Below are 22,673 nucleotides of genomic sequence, written 5' to 3' on the forward strand. Positions count from 1 at the left end.
GCAGCCTCATTTGATGTGTGCAACTTTCATTTGCTTGAACCATGGCTATCGCATTGGGATTATTTTGAAAGTGAATTGAGTATGAGGTTCTTTAATCTCCAAATAACGTTGTGAAGTTATGATGATGAATAATCTGGAGGGTTTTGAATTTATTAGTTAAGTGGGGCAAGTGAAACTTAGTGCTTCTGGAAATAAAGGGTTGCTAGCACTATCTGATGGCTTATTACTGTTCATTCACGCTTAACTATTTTCCTTGACTGTTATAAGAATTTCTCCCTTTTTTTAATTCCTGATCTTAGATTGCAGGCTTTTTCTCTTGGGAGCAGAGAGTTCAGGGAAGTGAAAAATGGGGATGCTGAACTGTGGAGTCATTGTGAGGGTAACAAGCAGCAAAAGTAAGCTGAGACCACCCACCTCACTTTAATTTCAAACATAATTGGGAACTTCAGATGTGAAAAGCTGTTGCTGTAATCTGTTGTATCATTGCCAAAATCTTTGGAAATTTAATTCATCTGAAATATTAATATTGGTTACCAAAGAAGTGGAATTCTGCAGCTATCAGATAATACTGGAAAGTAGAAATGGAAGTATAATATAGTAAGAAAATCATTATTGGAGGATGTGAACAGAGACAGAATTTTGCTATAAGGCCTTGACTGAATGAATTCAAAGAAAACAAGGCAAGTCTTTCAGCTGTTATAAATTAGGTTGATATAATTTCTTTACTCGGCTATTTAAAAAAATAAATGTAATAATAAAATTACCAAATTAAACAAGAAATTCCTATATTTTGAGGCTGTTTTAGTAGAAAAGAAGACTATATAGCTGCTATGGAATTCTTAGTACTTAAAATAAGAAAATACTACAAAGTGAGGTTTTTTGACCTCTCTCGCTATTATCCAGTGCTGTCATGTACTTGTAAGCAGTGCTTCAGAGTCAGAGCTGCTACAGTTCTTAAAACTTGTGTCCAGTGACCAACATTTGTATGGGAAACAAAAGCAGAGGTCAAGTCAGTGTAAAATGATGCAAGGGGGAGATGTACAGAATGTGGAGGAGCTCGTACATTCACAGGCACATTTCTATACGCACATCCTTAGGACCTGTCTTCCTGCCCCTCTGGCTTAGTTGAAAGCTGATCTGTACTAACAGAAAGTTGGCATTGAATAGGGACAACTAAAGGTGTCATTCCTATGAAACAAAAGGTTTGTCATGACTTTCCAAAACTAGGGTCATGTATTGAAGTATGACTTCACTTATGTTCTTCCTGCTTGGGGTTAGGGAGGTTATGATATTACTGGGATGAGAAGTTCATCATACATCTCCAATAACTGAACAACTTACTTGATCAAATAAAAATGATAATGCTTCTTTCATTTGGTCTCTTTTTTCATCTACAAAGAAGATTGCACAGGTTTCTTGGAGTAAAAAGAAAAAGAAAAAATCCATAGATCAGAATATGTATGGAAAGTTTCCTTTTTCTGCCTAGGGAGATAGGATAGAAGTAATTTTTTGTCATGTATGCGGAACAAGTCACAGCTCAGACAGAAAGCAGATCAGCTCCAGGTATCTGAATCAAAACAAACAAAATTGTTGTGTTTTTTTTTTTTTGTAGGCAGTAAAAGATTTGAAATAAACATATTGCCCAGCAACTAAACATCTTGGAAAAAGACATTTATCCACCTGCCTGAAATATATACAGTGTTTGTTTTCTGAAAGTGTGCAGTCAATGCATGAAGCAAAATGAGACTTTCACATTTGGTGACAAATGTTCTTTGGAACTGTTCTCTTCCTGGTTTTGAAAATTTTAACACTAAGTTGTCAAAATAAAAATGAAGCAGTGTTTGAAGTTCTGCCATATTTGAAATTATAATTATGCTATTAAATGAAAGCCTGAGGAGCTGAGACTTAGAAAGTGACTACACATGCTTCCTTTAGTCATGAATAATAAAAATGGAGATGATAATAAATAGCTGTTGCTTGTACTACTACTTTTATTAGTTTGGGGTTTTCTATTATGTCAGAGGACATCAATAGACACAGCAAATTTACAGGGTCATGTAGCTTTGACTTTCAAGCTTAAGTGATATTTTTTAACACCAGGTAGCTGAAAAAGCATTTGAAATGAAACAAATTAATAGCTCTCTGCTATTTTAAATGTCTAGCACTTTAAAAAAATCCATATAATCCTCTTGAAACAGATGGCTACAGCGAGTTAAAATCCCATGCCAGGATTTTGGTTTTTACCTGGTACTGAAACCAATGTCATGACGCAGGAATGCATCACTGAATTTGGAGGTGAAAACTTATTTCAAAGCTGTTAAAAAAAAAAAGGGCTGTGGAGAACTGTGGAGTTCCTTTGGATATTGAGTTGGCTGTTAGATTTATTTCTTTTAGTTTGTGTTGTCTTTTCCAGACTATATTGGAATGTGGAAGTTGGTGTTAACTAAATTCACAACCTTTCCTTCTGTGAGAAAGGAAAAATAGGAAGCTAAAATCTTTTAACTTCAAATCCTGTAAATACTTGGGATGCCTAACTAAAGACAGGATTCCAACTGAAATTTTTTGTTGTAACTCTATGTCAGGGTAACCCAGGAACACTTTAGGAGAGAGGACTGAGGTGTGAAGAGGAGGATGTTTGTATTAGTCTTATCTAGAACTAAAACATGCATGTATTTTCTTTTTTTAACAGGCCAGCGACCTCTTTTACCTATAGAACTACAGTACTGTTTCTAGAGATGATGACAAAATGTTGGTGTTCTTGTCCAGATAACTGGAAATAATTTAATATAGCTGGTGATTAGTGAAAGGAGCACATAGTTTGTCAGTGTGCTTGTTTCCTGCACTCTTTTCATTGTAAAAGGAGGCAAATGAATGGAAGGGTAAATTGTTGACACACATTTAAGTTTTTACAGTTAAATCACTTAGTAGTTAACATTTTTATCCCTGGTGCATTCCAGCAGTTAACCAGAGATTAATTTGAGCCAACAGACAGAGAAGTAACAGCCTCTCCTTGAATTAACGTTTGAATTGCACTAAAATGTATTGAAACTTAATAAACACAAACCCCTGTTCTGACTGTTCTACTCTCTATTTATCAAGTGCACACAAGAGAATATATCGTGTTCAGCCGGGACAGGAGGAGTGCAGCCCAAGTTATAGCCTCGGCTGGGCAGTACCCACTACTCTGAGGATGCACGTGTGTCCTGGTTGTTCTCTGCCATCCATTCTCCACGAGTGCTCAAGCATGTGCACCTGCCTTCTCAATCAGTTTTGTTACCAACTGCAGTACTCAATGGGCTGCAAGTGTGTGAGTATTCACAGAGAGAGAAATATTAAGCAGCTTGATAGCAGGTAATAAAGGACCTGGACTGTAGGGTAGTGAAGCCTGGTTTTTGGATGTTTAATTTTAATGTGATGTCTTGAGATACATTCAGAACTTCCTTAGGCTTCCCTTGTTTCCAGTGTAGGTCATTCCTAGCAAACTGAAGGATAAAATGTATACTAGAATATAGAAGATTTTCAAGAGATGTTGGAGAGATTCTTTACTGAAAGCCAAATAAGTCCTTCAAGCTGGTAGCTCACAGTATCTGTTTTTTCCAAGGCTCCTACTGCAAAACCTGCTTTAGTGTTTTTAGTTTATTGCTCTAATATGGGCAAATAGTGCTTGGAAAACAGCAGCTTTGGCATCTTGGCAAGACCATACTCATGTGAAAATGTCTTACTATTCTGGGAATGTTTCTGCTTCCTGGTAAAATTTAGGATAACTCCGGGTGATTCTTAAGAAGGCATGTAGGAGGTGAGAGCTCATCTGTTAGATGCAGTCACTCAAGAAGCTGATTTTCTCTGGACTTCAGTGACAGGTTGCTGTTAGGCCTGTTGGCACATGCTAGATTTAATCTTTAAAAAGCTGGTGATGGGGCACAGTCAGATTTTTTTTTTTCTCCTACTCTACTCACTTTACTGAGAGAGCGTTTTATCTTGATGACATGCCCCTATTGTCAATTTCTTAATGCTGTTTTAGCTAGACTGTTGCATCAAACTGTGGAGCAAGCAAAGAGTATGAAGAGGGATACTGGGACAGGGAGTAGGTGGTTTGAATGTGTTACATCCATTAGGAATGTCCTGAACAAGAAGTACTGCTGTTGGGTCTGCCAGATGAGTAGTTCAGAAACTAGGTTATTGTGAAATAACTTGCTGCTGTTGCAGTCATGGATTATTTGTGTGTTTTTAGCTGAGGAAATACGGTGCATTTGTGCTAAAGCATGCCATTGTTTTGTGCCTTGATAAATACAACATCTCTGCTGCTTTGATCTGTACTTGTACAAAGGCAGAGGGATATGGTAGTCTTAGGGGGACAGATTTGGAGGAGGCACTCCAGTGACATTGTTTAATTAGATCATAACCAAGTCCTTCTCTCAGCTGTACGTAATGCAAAGATAGCTCTTAATCATGCACACTTTAGTAGCCTGAATGCATACATGGAAGCAAAGGTGATATTCCATAGGACTACAGCAGACCTAAACAACCTGTAAAGGAGGCTGTGATGCTCAAAGCAGTCAATGAGTCTTTAGGCCCTTTCTGTACTTTCTGTAGTTTTCACAGTGGCCCAGTGAGACCCCGTCCCCCAAGCCTTGCAGTCAGCGTTATCAAGCTCTTTTTGCTTAATGAAGCTGTGTCCCCAGGCTCCCAGGGGCCTGCAGACTTATGCATGATGTAGTGCCTTCTGTGCACTAGTTTGTCAGCCTGGAGTGGGTGATGTGCCCATGGTTTATGAAGCTTGTTCATCTGTCCTGGAAAAAAGCATTTTATGTATTCTGTCTCGTCCTGGTGAAATATGTGTATTTGCAGTAACAGAAGCACCTGTAAAATAAAACCAAGGCAGGGAAATAGAGATTCGATTTATAAGGGTCTTTCCTCACTGCTTCAGCCTTGAAGCGGGCTGACACACTGGCCACAGAGCCCCTTGGGAGCTGGTGGAGTGTGTATTAGCATCAACATCTGCCCCCTTTTTTGTTAGGCTGATACTTCTGTCCCCTGGGCATGCAGAAGGATGTGCAAAGGGTGAGGACAGGAAACAACACTAAGAAATTTGACTCTCTCTTTTCCCCTTCTAAAGCCTGAGCTCTGCTTTCTACTAGTTTTTCCCTTTAGAAAGGTCTTCCTCATCATGTTGTGACTGAGCCCAGGGCTCCACATGCTAATGCAGAGGAAGTGTATTATTCCCTTTCCCTTCTGTAACTTTCTTAATTAACATTTTCATTGCTTAATCTACACGGCTCTGCCTGTGTGCATGCCTTCCCTTGTTACAGTCTCTGAAGTAAGTGATTTAAGAATTTGATAATAATGTACCTTGAAAAACTAATTTGTATAATCATCTTGCTAGATTCAAAACACCTGCTTGCTCTCTAGTTACTTTTTCTCTGTGGAAAGACTGGTATTATTGATGGCAAAATTGGGAATGGACTCAGTGTTAGCTTTTGTGACTTTGAGGACTGGTAGGGATTTCTGGAGCTGAAACTTCGTCACAGTAAATTTTCTCTACCTCATGGTTAAAATAGGAGGACCACTTTTGAGGAGGAGAACGAATTATTTCTTGTTTGTTGAAATGTTTAAATTTTCCAACTTAACCCAGTGTTGCCTTGCTCTGATCTCTCTGGATTTCTGCTTCAGACCTCAATCAGTATCACATGAAGGGCTTCTGAAAATCATACACTGTATGTCTGCCTGCATTTCAACACTCAAGTACAGCAATAATGTAACAAAGTCATGTCAGATAAAGTGTTGATATCGGCTCTAAAATGCAGTCTCAGATTAAAGCACTTCGGGACGGTTGCTGCTATTTGTTACATCGCTGTCTTCACACTCAGAAGAGTACTAATGATGTCGGTGGCACTTAGTAAGAGAAAATGTAGTTGTGAACACCTCTTCTACACAAAGAAAGCTGTGTAAACAAGTATACTGTTGCAGATGGTTTTATGAAGAAAAAAATCAACCCAAACAAACAAAAAACCCCAACCACAGATGAGAGAGCTGCCAACTGTTATGTAAATACAGAGAAATCCTTAGAAATCTGCACTAAGATGTCTACATATTTAATACGCCATTAAGCTCTTGGCCTTGGGAGGGAGGCCCGCAAAAGGCTTTTTCTCCATCTTCAGAGTTAGTAGTTCAGAACTGTTTCTCAGCTGGTCCATTTAAGACTGAGTGCATGTAGTGAAAAGAACCCTTTCTTGGTTTGTGTGTGGTTCATTGAACAAGGTGGCTGCTTAAAAACAGGAGTGTTTAGTGTTATTCATCATGTCACCCTTTGCTTTTACCCCAACGGACCTTTCAGCTCTGCAGAAGGAAACACATGCAGTAATTAATCAGCCCATGCTTATTATTTCAGGTCACTTGCATGGTTTAGACAAAAGGAAGAAGAGGAACACAAATGCAAAATATTTTCCACCATTTGGTTTTAAGGGCAGGGTGGAGCATGGCAACATGGGCTGTCTGGTTTGTTACAGTGAGTTTTGGTGGTGTGCTGCCTGTGATGGTGTAGAATTATATGCAGTTGCCTGGGTGGCCACCTCTTAACAGAAGCAGCCAGAGCCACCTCAGGCTGCTGCAGCTATAGGGGAAGGGGCTGTCATATCTTCATTGGAAGGATTAAGGGCTTCGTGAGGCAGAGAACAAATATCTTGAGCACTTCTTTGTATTCAGAATGCTTTGTGGTAGGAATTGTTAATAGCTAGTGGTCCGTGGGACCCAGTATGATTCAGACCTCATCAGGCATGCAAAGTATCTGTTAAAAACAATACAGGATACGTCTGAAAGTAGTTTTACGAATAAATATGAAAAACATACATGTAACAGTATAGTTTATTATTTGTCCAGTGTTTCATGTGCTTAGGAATCTAAGCTCTCATAAGACTTGTTTTGAGAGCTTTTCTGGGGGGAAATGGTGGCTTGTCCTACAGTAGCAATTAGACACTGTTGAATCTGGGATAAATTTAAGACTTTCTGGATGATAGTACTAGAATTGGAGAGGCATTGTCTTTCCACTCAACTAGTATGGTTCCTTCTGATTTGTTCTTAGCTCAGAGGAATCTGGTTGTTTTCTGTTCTATCTGTCCTGGTAACTTGCCTTACTTTCCCATTTTATCATACGGACCTAGAATAGGAGTCTGTTCTGTGGCAGTTAGGGATTTGTCAGTCAGTTCAGATCCATCTCCGATGAAGAGTCTGAATGGGCTTAAATTTATGCGTAATGGTCTCTTGGCTTAAGGAAGGGTTGCAGATCTTCTGCATAGGAGGAAGTGCTTATAGGATAGAAGCTTTGAGTACTGCTATTGTGCAAAGAAGTTTTTAACATATGCAAATAGGTTATTTAGCTTCCTACTGAAGATGCATAGCCTGACTCACAGTGGCACCTCGTGATGCGTGAACTACTTGGAGTACAGTGTCCTTCTCCCAGGTTGCTTACAGTCTCCTAATCATTACAATATCTAATCCCAGATTAGATGTTGAGGAAGAATAGTTTCCAAAGCCAGCCAGTGTTCTTTAGCTCCTGACCAGATGAGTCCCTAGCATGTCCTTAAGAGATTTCCTTGGAACATCCATAGAAGATTATTGTTCTGGCAGAGATCTGAGTGCATCACACACAAATTCATGTCATCTAAATATAACATTAATTCTTCCAAGGGGAGATAATTTACAACCCTATTTTTTTTTTAATTTTTTACAATATTATCAGAATGATTGTCCTGAATAATCATATTCACTACATGTGATTTGGCATGTTACCTGGGTTTCTTTCAAATAGGGAATTGACAAGTGGTCTGTCCTCTTCAATAAAACTTCTATTCTTTTGAGGTAGAAAGACAATGGTTTTGGTTTAAAAACCATACTACTTTATTCCAGCATACATTCAGCACAGCTATGAGGGGAAGAATGAAGTGATATAAATTCTGCAAGTGCAAACAAATTGCATGTTTAGCACAATGTAATTGCATAGTCTAGTCTTCTACCAAAATAAAAATATTATTTTCCTGGCTTATCAGAAGTTAATAAAAGCTGGAACTCCTTAATTAATATTATTGTTTCACATTATTTATCAACAGAATTCAGGAAAAAGATTTTGAACTCCCAACTCAGGATCAACTCTCATTGGTTTGTGAGATTGTTAGTGTCATCAAAATAAAGTCAAATGTAGACAAAATAAATAAAATAAGGGTGCAAATTAATCTCTTTTCTTGCTACTGTTTCAAATTAACTTAAATAGATATAAGTATATACATACTTATAGTTGCTTCCAAGTCTAGATGTAGCAATAGCAGGAGGTTTAACTTGTATAGCTAAATTTAGACAGCTCTTAATTTGCAGAAGGGTAGGAGGAGATGACAGCTAGGACTACCTACTGCTAATTATGCAGGTATGACGATCAGTTCACTGTGACACTAATTACTGTTCATTTGTGTAGTTTGAAAATGTGTGGGTTTGGTGTTGGTTTTTGTTAGTGAATTTTGGAACTTTAAAAATAGAGGGTAATTCTCTTTTTCTCTGGCTTTGCATAGTGGCACTGATGTGGTGCTGCCTTGAATCAGGTGCTGTTGTTCAAGGTGGCGTAGAAATGCCAAGGAGAGATCTGTTCAAAGATCTGACAGATTTTGAAAGCTGTGTGGATGTTCAAAAATTGGCAAAGAATACTGATTCTCTTGATAAATAGTTTAAAAAATCAGTCTGTTGAAGAGCTGTGGTGGTTAGGATGCTTTGTATGCTTTACAGGCAGCCTAATTCCTGTCCAAAATTGTATTGTGTAAGGACACTGAGAAGAATAATAATTTATCTTATTGTGATGGCTGCAATCAGTTCCCAATCATTCTGTTACTAAGACCTCTCTGAAGATCACATGTCTGTTTTCAACATAAAAAAGTTATATTCAGCTTTATGGTGTTGTTAGGCAGAAGATCTTGTGTATTTGTTGCTTAATTTTTTTTCAGAATCTATTTTTCTGCTTTCTGGGCCTTAAAACTGCTCTTGATCCCCTTCAAACATACTCCCAAACAAAGCTATTTAAAAGCTATGATACCATTTTCCCCACTTATCTGTTGTGATCTGTGCTGCAAAGCAGACTATGGACAGCAGAGTAAACACTCAGCGTGTGAGAGAATCCACCCCCAGGCTTGTTGTCAGGCCATGCATAGCATGGGACTTGTCAACTGAAGAGCATTGAGAGGTATTTCAGGCCCTTTACTGGATGAAAAGAGAAAAAAGAGAGTGGACAGCTCTCAGATCACTGAATATTCTGGGTTGGAAAGGACCCACAAGGATCATCAAGTCCAACTTTTAAGTGAATGGCTTGTACAGGGATTAAACCCACAACCTTGGTGTTTTTAGCACCATATTCTCACCAACTGAGCTAGTCTCAGGGTCTAAAGAGGAGGGACTGTGCTCTCTAATAAAGGAGTGGTTTGAATGGTTGGAGCTTGGCCTGGGGTGGGTGACGAGCCAATAGAAATGTTGGTGCTGCTGCCTTCAGGTAGCTGGAGAGAGCCTCAGTCACAGGCTCAGGGGTGTCTCTTAAACACTGTCCTGGAAGGGAAATGTAGCTGGGTGCTAGAAACCAGGAGGGGAGTTCAACACATTCCAAAACAATTCTTCATGCAGGTGATCAGTGAACTGACTAGGAGTCATGCTCTGCTGGACCTGCTGCTCACAGACAAGAACTGGTAGGTGATGAAAAGGTTGAGGGCACCTTTAAAGTGCTGTCTAGCTTGGTTTTGCAGTGTTTGTCTCTAGTTGCATCAGCTTTTTGGCATTGATCTTCCATTAAAAGCAGGAGAAGTGCTTGTTGGAAGTAAAAAGTGCTGACAATTTTATTTTGGTTTTGTTTGTTTCAATTGCAAAGCTGGCACGGCAATAGGTAAGCACTGATGAAAATAAGTTAGTTGGCACTCCAGTTGTTGGAAGTAACATTTTAAAGTGTTTTGGACAGAAACAGAGTGCATCTTGTTATTGTGTCCTCTATTGTATAGTTGTGATATGAATCCTAATTGTTCAGAGCCTGGTCAATGATGTTCTGCTTGGCTGTGCTTACCAAAGGGCTGTGAAGCAAGGTGATCTCTTACACAGCAGCATCATGCTGCAGTGTGATTGACTTTGAAACGTTCATTGTGTTGAATGAAGATAAACCAGTAAGGTGGACTTGGATGATGTATTTTAGTCACATTCCATAGGGCTTTAATAATCTTGTAGCCTGGAACCTCACTGGAAGTGAGCTACTCACTGCCCTAAAAATACTTTTAGGAAGGATTGAAGCAGGTTCGATGAGTTCTGTCTCCCTACGGAATGGCAATGCACATGGGCAAGGCTTAAAAGAATAACCTTTTAGATAAGTCCATTTGCACCCTAAAAATAATTTTTACAGTGCAATACAGAGAGCCCAGGAAGTGCTTAGTACTAGCCTGATGCCAGCAGTAACTGATCTATGTGGTCCCAAGTTTATGCAACAAAACCTGGTGTGTGTCTCCCAAATAAGCAAAAATGTTATAATTTAGTCCAGCCAGGAAGGGGAGTGTGGGGATCCTGCAGGTAATTTCTGGGAACCCTTGCATTGTTGGTATGGAGCCAGTTCCGTTCAGTGGTTGCACACAAGAAAACTTAATGGCTCTGGCAGCCAGCCTCCCAACCACTCTCTCTGTGAGCAAAGTGAAGGGCTGGAGGACAGTGCTTGAGTGACTTACCTGAAGATGAAGCAGCCTCGAGCACTTTTCCATCCCCACTTCCCCTGTTCAGGGCAAAAAAGAGAGGTGTAGTCAGCCTGTCTGAAGTTACTGGACCTGCTACCAATGGCTATCAGGCATCCAGCACGGGCTGCCTGTGCTTCCAGAAATATACCTCCAATATGGTGAACAATGCATTTCTGCATAGAGTCCAATACTATGATTGCAGCATTATGGTGCTCAGCTATTTTCTTCTCCTGTTGTGTAATGCATATATTTCTGTGAGGCTTCTTTTTATTTGCTGAAGTGGAATATTTGATGTGCATTAGAGAGCAATACTTTGAAGTATTGCACTGACATAAGTCACTTGCAATAAACACTGTAATGAGACACAGTCCATTTTTTTTCTCTCTTTTGGTTGACCAAACACAAGAATCAGAACCAAGAAGATGGTCTAAACCGAAATAAATCCTAGAGGTATACTTGGTACACTAGAGCTTAGTCTAGCCATTCTTGTAAAACATTTACTACTTAAAGGCAGGGACACAAAATATATAAAATATATATAGAATGTTCTAAATGTTATAAAATGCTATCTAAAATATTATTAACAAGTCCTTATTGTTTCTGGGGTCAAATTCAAAGACCTTTCATGAAATGAAATGTTTAGCTTTGCTATCAGAGTGATTGGAATCTTTCATCTTTGTTGGTATGTCTGTCAAGGCTAGGCTACTGCAATGAAGTATGTGGCTTAGAGGTCTACATTCTTTATTTTCTCAATCTGCAATAAAGAGGAAGCCACTTTATTGTATTAAAGAGCTGTAATTCCATGTAGCATTTCAGTGATGTTGTAAAATCAAGATGTTTTGCATAATAAAATAACCCCAAGTGAGAATTTTATCCTTCTCATGCTTAATTTGAATTTTACAAGGCAGAAGGCAAATAATAAAGGTTGCATAACATTCCCCCTTTAAAGAGTCTTGTTTCAATCTCTTTACAACTCTAATAGATTTAAATGGTTTGGTCTCTATTTCTCTTCTGCCAGGTTCTCTCCCTCCTTTTTATTTTGTTCATCGTCAGCAAATGGACCAATTGCTAAAGAATTAGGCCTGGGAAAGCAATAGGGACTTTTTGCTTCTTGAAAAAAAAATCTTACTATCAGTCTCAAGGGATGGCTTAAGGCCACAATGCTTTAATGAAAAGATTTGAAACTGGGTACAGTATGAATTTGGTTTTAGAGCTATGCCTCCTCCTGACCTTATGAAAAGCCATTCAAACTAGTGACATAAAAAGTCACAGCTAGCTCATGCCGGTCAGGGATGCATTCAGCATTTGAGTGTTGTGTTTTTGTCCAGGATTTTTGGCTGAACTGGGGCAGCAGCCTTTCCTCTCAAATGCTTTGGGCCAATCAGTGTTCGAATTATTCACGATCCCCATGGAAAGAGTTGAGTGTGGTCCTCCCTGGAGCTCTGGGGTCTGAGGGGAAGCAGCCAGGGAAAAAAAGTCCCGGTGTCTGCAGGCAGCTTTGGCGCCAGGTGCATCAGCTAGGAGTGTAGAGGCTTGCTTTTCTCCTGTGCTGCCCAGGTGCCTGCTGCTTGGGTTTGCAGGAAAAGTGATGTGATGCCTCTAGGTAGAGGTGGGCATGAGGACGTGTTTGGGTTAGAACAGTGCTGCCCAGAGAACTACAGGGGTAAAAAGGAGACAGGCAAGAGAAGAGACTTGCAGTGTAGCAGCTTCAGGAGCAGAGAAGGAGGTTGAGGAAACATGGAGGGGGATGTAATATGAGGAAAGGGTCCAAAGATATCGTTCAATAGGATAAGAGGAACAGGAGGGCAGCTAGTGGAAAGGAATTTTGCTGGTATGTAAAGTTACCTATTTTTAATGCTTGTATGTTTTTAAATTTAGGTGACTGCTACATGTCAGTGCATTATGCAAGCTTTTGGTTAACTTTTAGGGTTTCAAGTCCAAGCACTGAAAATTTAGGAAATCTCAGTCTAAAACTTGACCCTGCGACTTGATTTAATACAACTTATACATGACATACTATCAAATAATTAAGCATGTGATTGTGCTATTGAAATTTAATAGCCCTCCCATCAGTAAGGCTAAATAACTGTGAATGAAGTCAGGTTTTGATCTATCTCAGTAGTGCTGCATACCTGATCATCCCTGTGATGACACAGCTTAATGGAAACTTCAAACATCTTCTGAGAGTTTGTAGTTTAGTTACTAGAAACAGTCCAAAAGCTGTTTGTGCATGTCTTAATATTAAGAATAAGAGGCAAAATACTGAACACTGGAGGGTTTTAGTTTAAAGTAGTATCTAGGTTTGGTTTTTATTCTTGAATACTTGAAACTTGGTGCTAAATAGGGTTTTTTTTTATTATTATAGCATATTGCTGTATTTACTCAGATGTTTTTCATTGCATATTCTGTTGCATCATCACTGTAAAACAATTAAAAATTAGACCTGAAAAGCAAGGCAACAACTTCAACACTTAGTCTATGTTTTCTCTGTTAGACACAATCCAAACAGCACCATGATGGCTTTTATCCACATAACTAAGGCATCAAATACAATGACAATAATACTTTTTTTCAAGACCCTCTTTGATTTGTTGGATATACAGACTACCTATATATATATATATATATATATATATATATATATATATATATCTCAAACTAAAAGCAGTGGAAGGAGGTCAGGAAAGACTTATGTTACTCCTGTTAGGAAAACAGACCAAGAAATGTTTGGTTTGATTTATTTTCTGTAGCAGCCCATTCTTACTTGTGTTTTTTCTTCAGAGGACTTAATTTTCAGTGGTTTTTGTAACCCAAATATGGCTGAATCCTCTCAGACTGGTTTTGAAATTGTGGAATGTCCTTAAAATAAAAGCGAGTCAGTCAGAGACAAAAGGTTTCTCTGAAGACTGTAGAGGGGGGAAAAAGTGAAATATATGTCTCCAAAGGCTTAAGAGCTTCAAATAATGGCAGTCAGGCAATCCAATCACCAAGAGAGCTAACAAGCAATTGCTTGGAAAGGCAATCACACCAATGCTTAAGGAACTAAAAGAGAACCTGCATGGACTTGGAATGTTTTACGCTTTTATGATGTATGAAGAGCTGTTGTAGTACTGGACTTAGGGCAAATGTTTGTGCTTCCAATAGAGTGGTCTGTGTCTGAGAGAAATCAGCTGCCCATGGAGATTCTATAGAGAAACAAGTTTTTATTTTTTAAAAGACTTCTGCAGGTGGTGCATTTGTGTGGACAGTGTGGGGTGTGTATAAAGACAAGATGCACTTTTTAGCGGTGTGACACACAGCCTCAGGTCCGAGAGAGAACCTGAGTAAAAAATATACTTTGGTTTTGATGATGAATTTTGGTGATGAATTATTCTTGTAACACAAAGGCCAAAGAGCTCTAGTAACCATTTGATGTATTCACAATAAAGACTTTTTAAAACTAACCGTTGGTGTTATTTAAAGATTGCATGTAAGTACCTTCCTATTGAAATAATATCCTTGCCTTTCTAAACACATATTCATTTATTATAATTTTTCCAAATACATGGAGCTCAGGAATTATTGTTTGTGCAGACTCAGTTCTGTGCATGGACTGTTGTAATTAGCAATTAGATTCTGCTGCCTTTCTGCCAAGCAATACGTAGCTCCTCAGGAAGCTCTATTTCCTGACAGCTGGACAGCAGTAAAGAACAGCTCCCTGAACTGAAAATAAATTTTCCAGTTTCCTATGATGTTTACTTTGAAACACAAGTTTTCCTGTAAGTGGTGTCTTGAGAATCTTGTTGAGCTCTTGGCTGCTATTAGCTGTACTTGTCTTCTGCCTCCTTAAATATGATGGTGTAGGCCTGGCACAGCTTTTATTTTTGACAGTGATTGAAGTGATTAAGGATAAGTCATGCAACAGAAATACATTTTCTTAAGTCAGTGTTTCAGCTCTGTTCCCTGCTCAGCAGTGGTAGGAAACCTTCCTTTTTGCTACACTGTTTCTGTATATATGTATTTTGCACCACACTAAGTGCTTGTTTTATTTAGCTTGCAGTCCATAGGATATATCTTTTATATAAAGAACAGGAGAAGAAACAGCAAATGGAGTGTTGCACTTGCTCTGAGTAGTTACAGCATCCCTTCCAGCAAGGCAGAGGCAGGCTACCAGAAAACTGCCTGTTTTCCTCAGGCAAGAGTACTCTGAATTAGAGTAATGGCTTGAATGTGTGCATCGAGGAGCTCAACTGCTAAATAACAGCCCAGGGTCTTTGTAGTTTTAACTGTTTCGGAAATAATTGTCTGTCCAGAGTAGCTTATATAAACAAAGCCTGGCTTCTGTGAATCTTCCTGCTGTCTTTAGTTGCGAGGTGGTTGTTGCTACAGCAACTTGCAGGCATTAGTCGTGTTTTATTTTTCTGAGGCCGGAAGGAGGACTCGGAACATCTCTGCAAAATTTGAGCTGCAGGGAGCATTCCCCAGGAAACCCTGAAGCAGTGAAATGATTACCTATGTTACTTGTATTGATCTCACTAACATATAGGTAGTCTAGAATTTATCTCTCTGGAAGAGAAATCCCAGCAAATGTGCCAGGCATAAATCTAAGTGGCCTAAAGTGTTGCTGTGTGAAGATAATTTGGTACCAGGAGCAGCATAGCTTTTCAGCCAAGTCAAGCTCTGCAGTGGAGCCTGGTATTGACACGGCTCTCCCACGTTCAGTTCAGGGTGCCAAGTCAGGAGCTGAAACCCACATGGCAATGAACTTTTTCCTTAGTAAACAAGGTTGTGGTACTTCATTATTTTATTTAGAAGCTGCATCTTGCAGAAAACTCTGCCGCTTCTGTAGCCAGTTATAGCAAATTTTATGCCATGTTCCTTTGCATGGACCACTAAGTGCCTTAGCCTGTTAGCGTTAAATAATACTTCTTCTTTTCCCCCTTATCCTCTCTTCTTGTGTTTTGAACATCCTAATTTTTACTCATTCTCTGGTAAAAGATTTATAAGATCTCACCAAAGGCAGTTGTCAGGGCCGGTGCAGAGCAGTTTATTGGGAGTTGGCCTGTGAAACTAAACCACAATGGGCATGAAACACTTTCAGTCTAAGGCCACTTGTCTGTTTGTGCAAATGTACTTCTATTATGGCTGACTGTAAGATGAAAATAGCCACTAAATCAATAGGCTGGGTTGAAATTATCCTGTTTCTCTTCTTGTGATGAGTAACCATTTATTCCCTCCCAAATGAGGTAATTGAACAAAGTTACTCTTGCAACCCAATCTTCTTCACAGGCGCAAAAGGATGAGACTGAAGATGCTTTTAAGCATTACTGGATGAAGGCCAGGAGTTCACTTAGTTCAGCAGACACAATGATTCTGAGTTTAAAGTAATTGAAAGCAGAGGAGGGGAAATCTTGGATAATGGATTTCTCTTAAGATTTATTGTAGGTATCTTTTAATAGGGATGGGTAGTGAGGGAATTGTCATTTGTGTGGCAGGTTAGTAACTTGGAATCCAGTGAGAGCTGCTGTACTGTTGGTTGAAGCTCTGTAGAAAGAAAGTGGTTGGAGGTACCCAGAAGGTCAGGGAGATGGTGAGTGTATTCTTAAAGCAATGCAGTGGGAGAACTGTGTTGTACTCTCACTTGTATAGCTGTGTAAGGTGGCAGTGCAGAGTAACCAAAGAAAGAAGGCTTTGAAGGAGAAGTCCTATTTTTGAACTTTCGAATGCTTAGAAAGTTCATATCACTTCATTTTTTAAGTGTCTTATGCCTCTTGCAGCTGCTCTTGTGTGTGTGGGAAATGCTAGAAGTACCCTAGTTTTAGAGTATGCTTGCAGTTGCACACACAGCAGAGAGAGATTATGAAAGCAGAAAAAAAGCTACTGAAATCCATCTCTTCTATATAATGCTCAGAAAGCCAGTACCTATCTGAATTTTTTCCCTATGGAAAACAGTTCTAAAACCTTATTTGTTTCCATGGTCTAAACCTCACCTGGCAAGGGCAAGGCTCAGCATTCAGATGTTGGTGAAGACAACATGTGTTTGTTCTTACACGGGGCACACTGAGACTGCACTTGAAAATGGTCTGCATGTGTGGGGATGTCCCCACAAGGCAACAGAATCACTTGGTTGCTGTAGAAAGGAATTAATTACTGTGACACAGAAAAACAGTAGTGCCTTGCTTTTGAATGATCAGTATGCTGCCATGCATGAAGAAATTCTTCACCATGAGGATGGTGAGGCACTGGAACAGGTTGCCCAGGAAGTTGTGGATGCCCCATTCTTGGAAGTGTCCAAGGCCAGGTAGGATGCGGCTTTGAGCAACCTGATCTCTAGTGGAGGCTGTTCCTGCCCATTGTAGGGGGGTTGGAAGTTGATGATCTTTAAGGTCCCTTCCAACCCAAACCATTCTATCATTTATTCTGTGATTCTGTGGTGGCAGAAGTACCACTATTATGGGTGTACTCTAAAACATGAAGTCACGGGATGATAACTATGAACTTCAGTGCACAGGGAGCTAAGTCGGTAGAGTTGAAAGGCTAGATGAAAGCATGAGTGTGCACTGAGTTCAGTGGGGGTGTGGTGACTTGTATATGTCAGTGGGGTGGCAAGAAGAAAACACTGTGTCAGTCTGGAAAGCTCTGTGTTGGTGAGAGTATCCTAAATTAATTGGTAGATACTGTTCATTTTGTGACAGACTCATTTAAATTAAAAATATGTATTGCATCAAAAGAATGTTTCATTTTATTTTACTTTGGTGGGGAGAAGTGATTATGTCCTCTTTTTGCAAATCTGAACCCAAAGAGATTGCATTGTTTTCAAAAATTACTATATCTCAAGATCAAATTGCTCAATAGAGCAATGTATAGCAAAGTATCCATTTTCCCCTTCTCTCCATGCCCACATTCACTTTACTGCAGTTGCTGTCTCACTAACACTCACAGGCTGCAATATACTTTGATCATTGTGCCCTCTGAGCAAGGATATCAAATAATGGATATCAAGCAACTCGAGTTGCTTTCTGCAGCCAAGCAATCTCACCTTGGAATCGGTGTGATATAGAAAGCAGGCTGGTCTGTGCCTAACTCTCCATTTCTCAGCAGTAGGTGTAAGCTTCATTGTGACTTGGAATTACTCACAGGAATTACCTCATAGTTTGAAGAATGATCTCTAGTTGAACTCCAGAAGAGTTTTTCATCTAGAAAATTGTACAGGTGCTCCATTTCACATAATCTCTGAGGTGACCTTCCATGTACAACTACTGCAGCAATACACTGACACTGATCCTGGGTATGGGAATCTGTCTGACACTGTGGTAGCAAATGCTGCCTGCAGCAGTGAGAAATCTGAGGAGGAGAAGCAGCTGGTACTCTTGCACCTTTGCTGAAGGTGTTTGCCCTTGTATAACAGTCTCACAAATAAATTACTGCATCTTGCACATTGCCTGCCTTTGGTGTTTGAAGAGCACATGGCCTAAGACAGGCTGCACAGCACAAATTGCTGGCTGTCTGGAACTGAGGTTGTCCTGCATGCCCTCAGGCAGTGGCATTTCAGCTTTCATTTTGGTGATGTGTAATTAAAAATCTTCCATTCACTTGTCTCATCTGCATCTGGGTGAGCTTGCCAGCCTTCTGGTCAGCTGCAGACCTGGCTTCACAGCACAGGCTTTTTCAGCAGAAAACAGGGACCTTTTTTCCAGGGATCCTTTAATGTTAATATCCTTGTTTAATATTGCAGTAAGATGATGAAATAGAATTATCCAGAGGATATGAGTGTCAACTTTTTAAAAAATGCTGTTACAGACACTCTGTTCCTTTTATCATTCTTAGGAGATTCTAAGACTCTCCCTACCAATGCACTTGGTTTGGTATCTTCTATGTTATTTAATATTTTAGGATACAATGCTTTTTAAAGCTGACATAGTCAGCCAAAAGTAATCTTTTATAAATATGCACTTCCCAATGGAACAGTTACACAAGTTTAATCTTTAAAAAAAAAAGAAAAAGTTGTCCCTTTCCCTAAAGCCAGTTGCATCATCCAGGTTTATGTCTGCGGATTCTTTTCAAAGAAATCTATTAATGCTTCTGATTTTAATGTTTTGCAGTTGAGTGCTGAATTAGCTGTGACAGTTTTAAATCATCTGTTTCTCTTTCTAGTCTACAATATGATGAAAACAATGGCAACTTCTATACCATTCCATGAGTAGTAATCACTAGTGCTGGGGGAGTTTTCATTCTGCTTTGCTCAGCCAGGACATTAGAGATGAGGAACATTGGTAACAGTGCTTTGTTTGGCAACTCTGATGGTAGACTTCTATGATGAGTGCCAGAGCAAAAGGAACTGGTCTGGTCACTGCAGCTTGGTGTCATATAATTTATTTATATTTGCAAACCAGACTGGTAAGTTCCACACTGTTGGAAGTATGAAAAGATGTACTAAAGCATTAAGCTTTTAAGAATTGAAAATATTTTAATATAAAATTAATTAATAGGTGTGTTTAAATAAGGCATGAATAAATAAGGCATGGTTCAGTGAATAGAAATGAAACAGATACTCTGTCTTCTGACTCAAACCTCTAACTTGCAATTGTACTTTCTAAGTACTGCTGTTTAGGCTGTAAAAGAACAGGCATTTTTCCATTTTCTAATGACGGAAATTTCTTAAAGTTTTTATCTGAAATTGTGAAGACTTGTATTACCTGAATTAAAAAAAAAAAGCAACCTGATCTATAGTCTGGAAGTACTCTCGCTTCACCTTAGTTCCGTCAGAAATCACTTCAACCTACTTCCCTTAACAAGAGAATCTGAGTGTTGACATCTAACCAAAATTAGGTACATGTCTTCATTGTTTCAAAACAGAAATCTAGATTTTAATTTTAGAACACTGGAGTGCATTAGATCCAAGCCTTCTGCAGAATTCGTGCAGTTCTTACTGTCTCACTGCTGTAGTTGGGAAAACCTTGTAAAGCTCCTGAAATAATTTTATCAGTGTTAATTAGAACAAAAATTTGTTACAAAAAGATTTTTATTTGATGGTATAGCCCTACCCATCCTGCCTAGAGTTTTCTGAAGAATTTAAATTAAGAAGCCTGAAGGAGTTGGTTTTGATGTGTTTCTATTTTGCTTCTGAAGTGGTAGCTCTGTTAGAGAAATCTTACTAGTGCTTCCTTTGAACCTGGTGTTCACTGCTTTCAAGAGGGCTTGGAGTTTTTTGGGTGGAATGGAGTGTGGACAGTATATGTGTAGAGTTTCCAAGCTGATGCTTCAGTTCCGTTCCTATCTGTATGCTCTTCCCCAAAGGATTAACCTGAAAGAAGGGCAGTGCACCATCAGTGTCTTGGTTTCCCCATTCCCTAGAAAGCTTACATCTCTTGAGAGCAAGCTTCTGCAAAATGCATTTTGAAGTTGTGCCTCTCCTTGTCTCTCCTGCAACCTAGGTCCTACAGTCCTCAGATACTTCCCTTGTTTCCCATCCTGAGCTCAGTCCCAGCACTGCTCTGAGCCTGTCTGTTGAACTCCCTGCTGAACTGGTCTCTGAACCTTCCTGGAAGCACCAGGAAGCTCTTTGTCCTGAGTGAATGTGAGCAGGGGTTTCTTACTGTGCCCTTTTGCTCCTGTCCTCAGCAACTGCTCAGGGAGCATCTGCCAACTACCAGGACAGCACATCTGCTACACAGGAAGGGCTCTGTAGCAAGGGCTTTAAAGGATGAAGGTTGCTTCAAAATGGTCTGTGAATAGGAGCTGACTGCTGTCAGGCTGCTTGCTCTTTGGAAGCCAACAGCAACCCACAAGGCACCATTTATTACTTCCTGCACAGAAGGGAAGTTTTAAGTTGTTGAAGAAGGGGAGAAAAGGAGGAGATTTTTTATATTGATAAAATGCTGATGCTTAGTTCCTGTGCTCCTGCATGGTCTAAGGGTCAGAGTAACTGTCTTGGACACAGCTCTTCTGTGCCGTATGTACAAATGGGTTTTGGTGATGAGAGAAGGAGATGGTTTGGTTTTGTGTTCAAACTGTTGTGTTTGGGTCTCTAATCCATCTTCAAGCCTCTCAGCAGGGTCATATTGTAGCATGTGTTAGTTGAAGGTGAGAATTTCCTTCCTATCTTGTTTTGAAGGACTTGACTTTGGTAATGGTTATGTTTGCAGGCATGGGAGTTTACAAAAGCAAAGCCAGTGTTGGTGGCAGTACAATTTTGGTTCACTCAAAGCACTGTTTTATAATAATTTTCTGAAAAAGCATATCAGGCCCTGAACAAGATTAGGACTCCAGTGTACTTATACTGTGACAGCAAGGAGTAGCATTGACCAAGTGTTCAGCTCAGACACAGATGGCAGAAGCAGCAGCATAAGAAATTTGGTCTGTCCAGTGTCCAGTACAGTGCTGCAGCACCAGAAAACATTGTCTCCAACTGTGCTGAACAAGTTTCCAGGCCAAAACTCACCCGAGCTCTTCTTGAGGGGAAGTTTCAGAGTCATTATTGACAAGTGGATTTTGAAAACTAGCCTCTAACAAGTGAGTTTTTAAATTGGATTATTTACAACTTATTTTCCCCAACACTTCTAAAGAAGAGAGCAGATCAGAATTTTGTCCTGACTTACTCTGAAGGTTTTAATATTAAACATCCAGATGCTTGTTTTTTACTTTTTTATCTATCAGCTGCACTGCATGTATCTTGGTAATTTTTGGCCAGCCATAGAACTTTGAGACCTCTTTATCTCTGGAAAGATTACTTTCCTTTGTTCCCAAGCTTACAATTTTAAAATGCAAGTAAAAGGTAAGTATGGGGTACAAGTATTTAATGAAAGCATTACTTAACTCTAAAACAATAAATTGCACTAAAATATTACTTAGTATACTGTTTGTCTAAATATATATAGTCACTATTGATAACACAAAGAATATGAAATGCTAAAAACTTGCAAAATATATTTTTACTGTAAATATGAAGAGTAGTTTTTACGTGTCTTATTCATAAACTATGGATGTAAGAAGAGGCAAAAGTCACAAGCAGTGGAAAAGCTTTAACTTGTGTTGAACTCTGCTTTTCCTTGTATTCAGCCCCTGGATCATGGCTCATGGGAATTTGCTTGTAGGATAAACAATCCAGTTTTGCCATTAAAGAGACTCTTTAGTCTTAAAGTTCACTGATATTGCTTTAGAACAGAACAGCCAGTTGCTGAAGGCTCAGATGCTTACGGTGAGTCAGGTACTCAGGACTTCGGTCTTAATGTGTTTCTGAATTTAGGCTAATAAACTTTGTCAGCTCTGACCTGTATCTGCACTTTGAACACACTCCACCCAGCACAGCAATACCTCTGACTTGACTGACATGCTATCTAGCCACTGTTCTCAGTGGCTAGATAAAACTGCCTAGGCTAGAAAAACTGCCTAGACTAGACCCACTTCTTTATTATTACTTCTACAAACTTAGAATACTCTGTTCTCTGCTTAATTCTGAGTAGTTCAAACTATGCATTTTTTAGATTGTGCATGTCAGGCGTGACATGCTGTATAAAATAAGCAAATGAACTTAAGAGTGGGGCTTTTGTTTGGGTTTGGTTTTTTTTTTTTTTTTTGAGCAGTGTTCATAAGGAAGTAATTGGAGGTAGCAGGATTGGATGCTAAAGAGTAAAGAATATATCAGTATCAGTTCCCAGTTAGCTCTGTTCTAAATTTCCCAGTTTAATGCTGAATTTCCTCAGCTATGTATTGGCAGCACTTTTTTACTGAGGCATGAGTTTGTTCCAGCTGTCATTTCTGATGTCTTCCCTATCTCTCAACACACACCCCCAGCACTCTTTGGCAGCTAAAAAAAGTAGCTGTTCAGTCATACCAGGGGGATTAGATGACAAGTGGCAGGTACAGAATAGCTAGATTTTTTTCTTTTTTCCCTGTAATCCCTCCTCCTCTGATTTAGCTATTTCTTTTTTCTTGTGGCTGCTTCTCAGCATTTCTCTCTCACCT

The 22,673-nt window shown here is 39.4% G+C and overlaps 1 protein-coding gene across 13 annotated transcripts in view; it reads left to right on the forward strand.

Moving 5' to 3' along the window:
- MAP7 (microtubule associated protein 7) overlaps positions 1 to 22,673 on the forward strand; it is a 110,561-nt gene that overhangs the window by 35,230 nt on the left and 52,658 nt on the right. Inside the window, exon 1 of one of the 13 annotated variants that reach the window (XM_048296097.1) lies at positions 9,659 to 9,710. The exons of the other annotated variants lie outside the window; for them this stretch is intronic. Coding sequence (XP_048152054.1) covers positions 9,674 to 9,710 — 37 coding nt within the window. The 5' untranslated portion in view covers positions 9,659 to 9,673. Of the gene's footprint in view, positions 1 to 9,658; positions 9,711 to 22,673 lie in introns of those variants that run through there. 13 annotated transcript variants of the gene reach the window in all.

This window comes from Corvus hawaiiensis, chromosome 3 (genome assembly GCF_020740725.1).
Source record: "Corvus hawaiiensis isolate bCorHaw1 chromosome 3, bCorHaw1.pri.cur, whole genome shotgun sequence".
Lineage (NCBI taxonomy): Eukaryota > Metazoa > Chordata > Aves > Passeriformes > Corvidae > Corvus > Corvus hawaiiensis.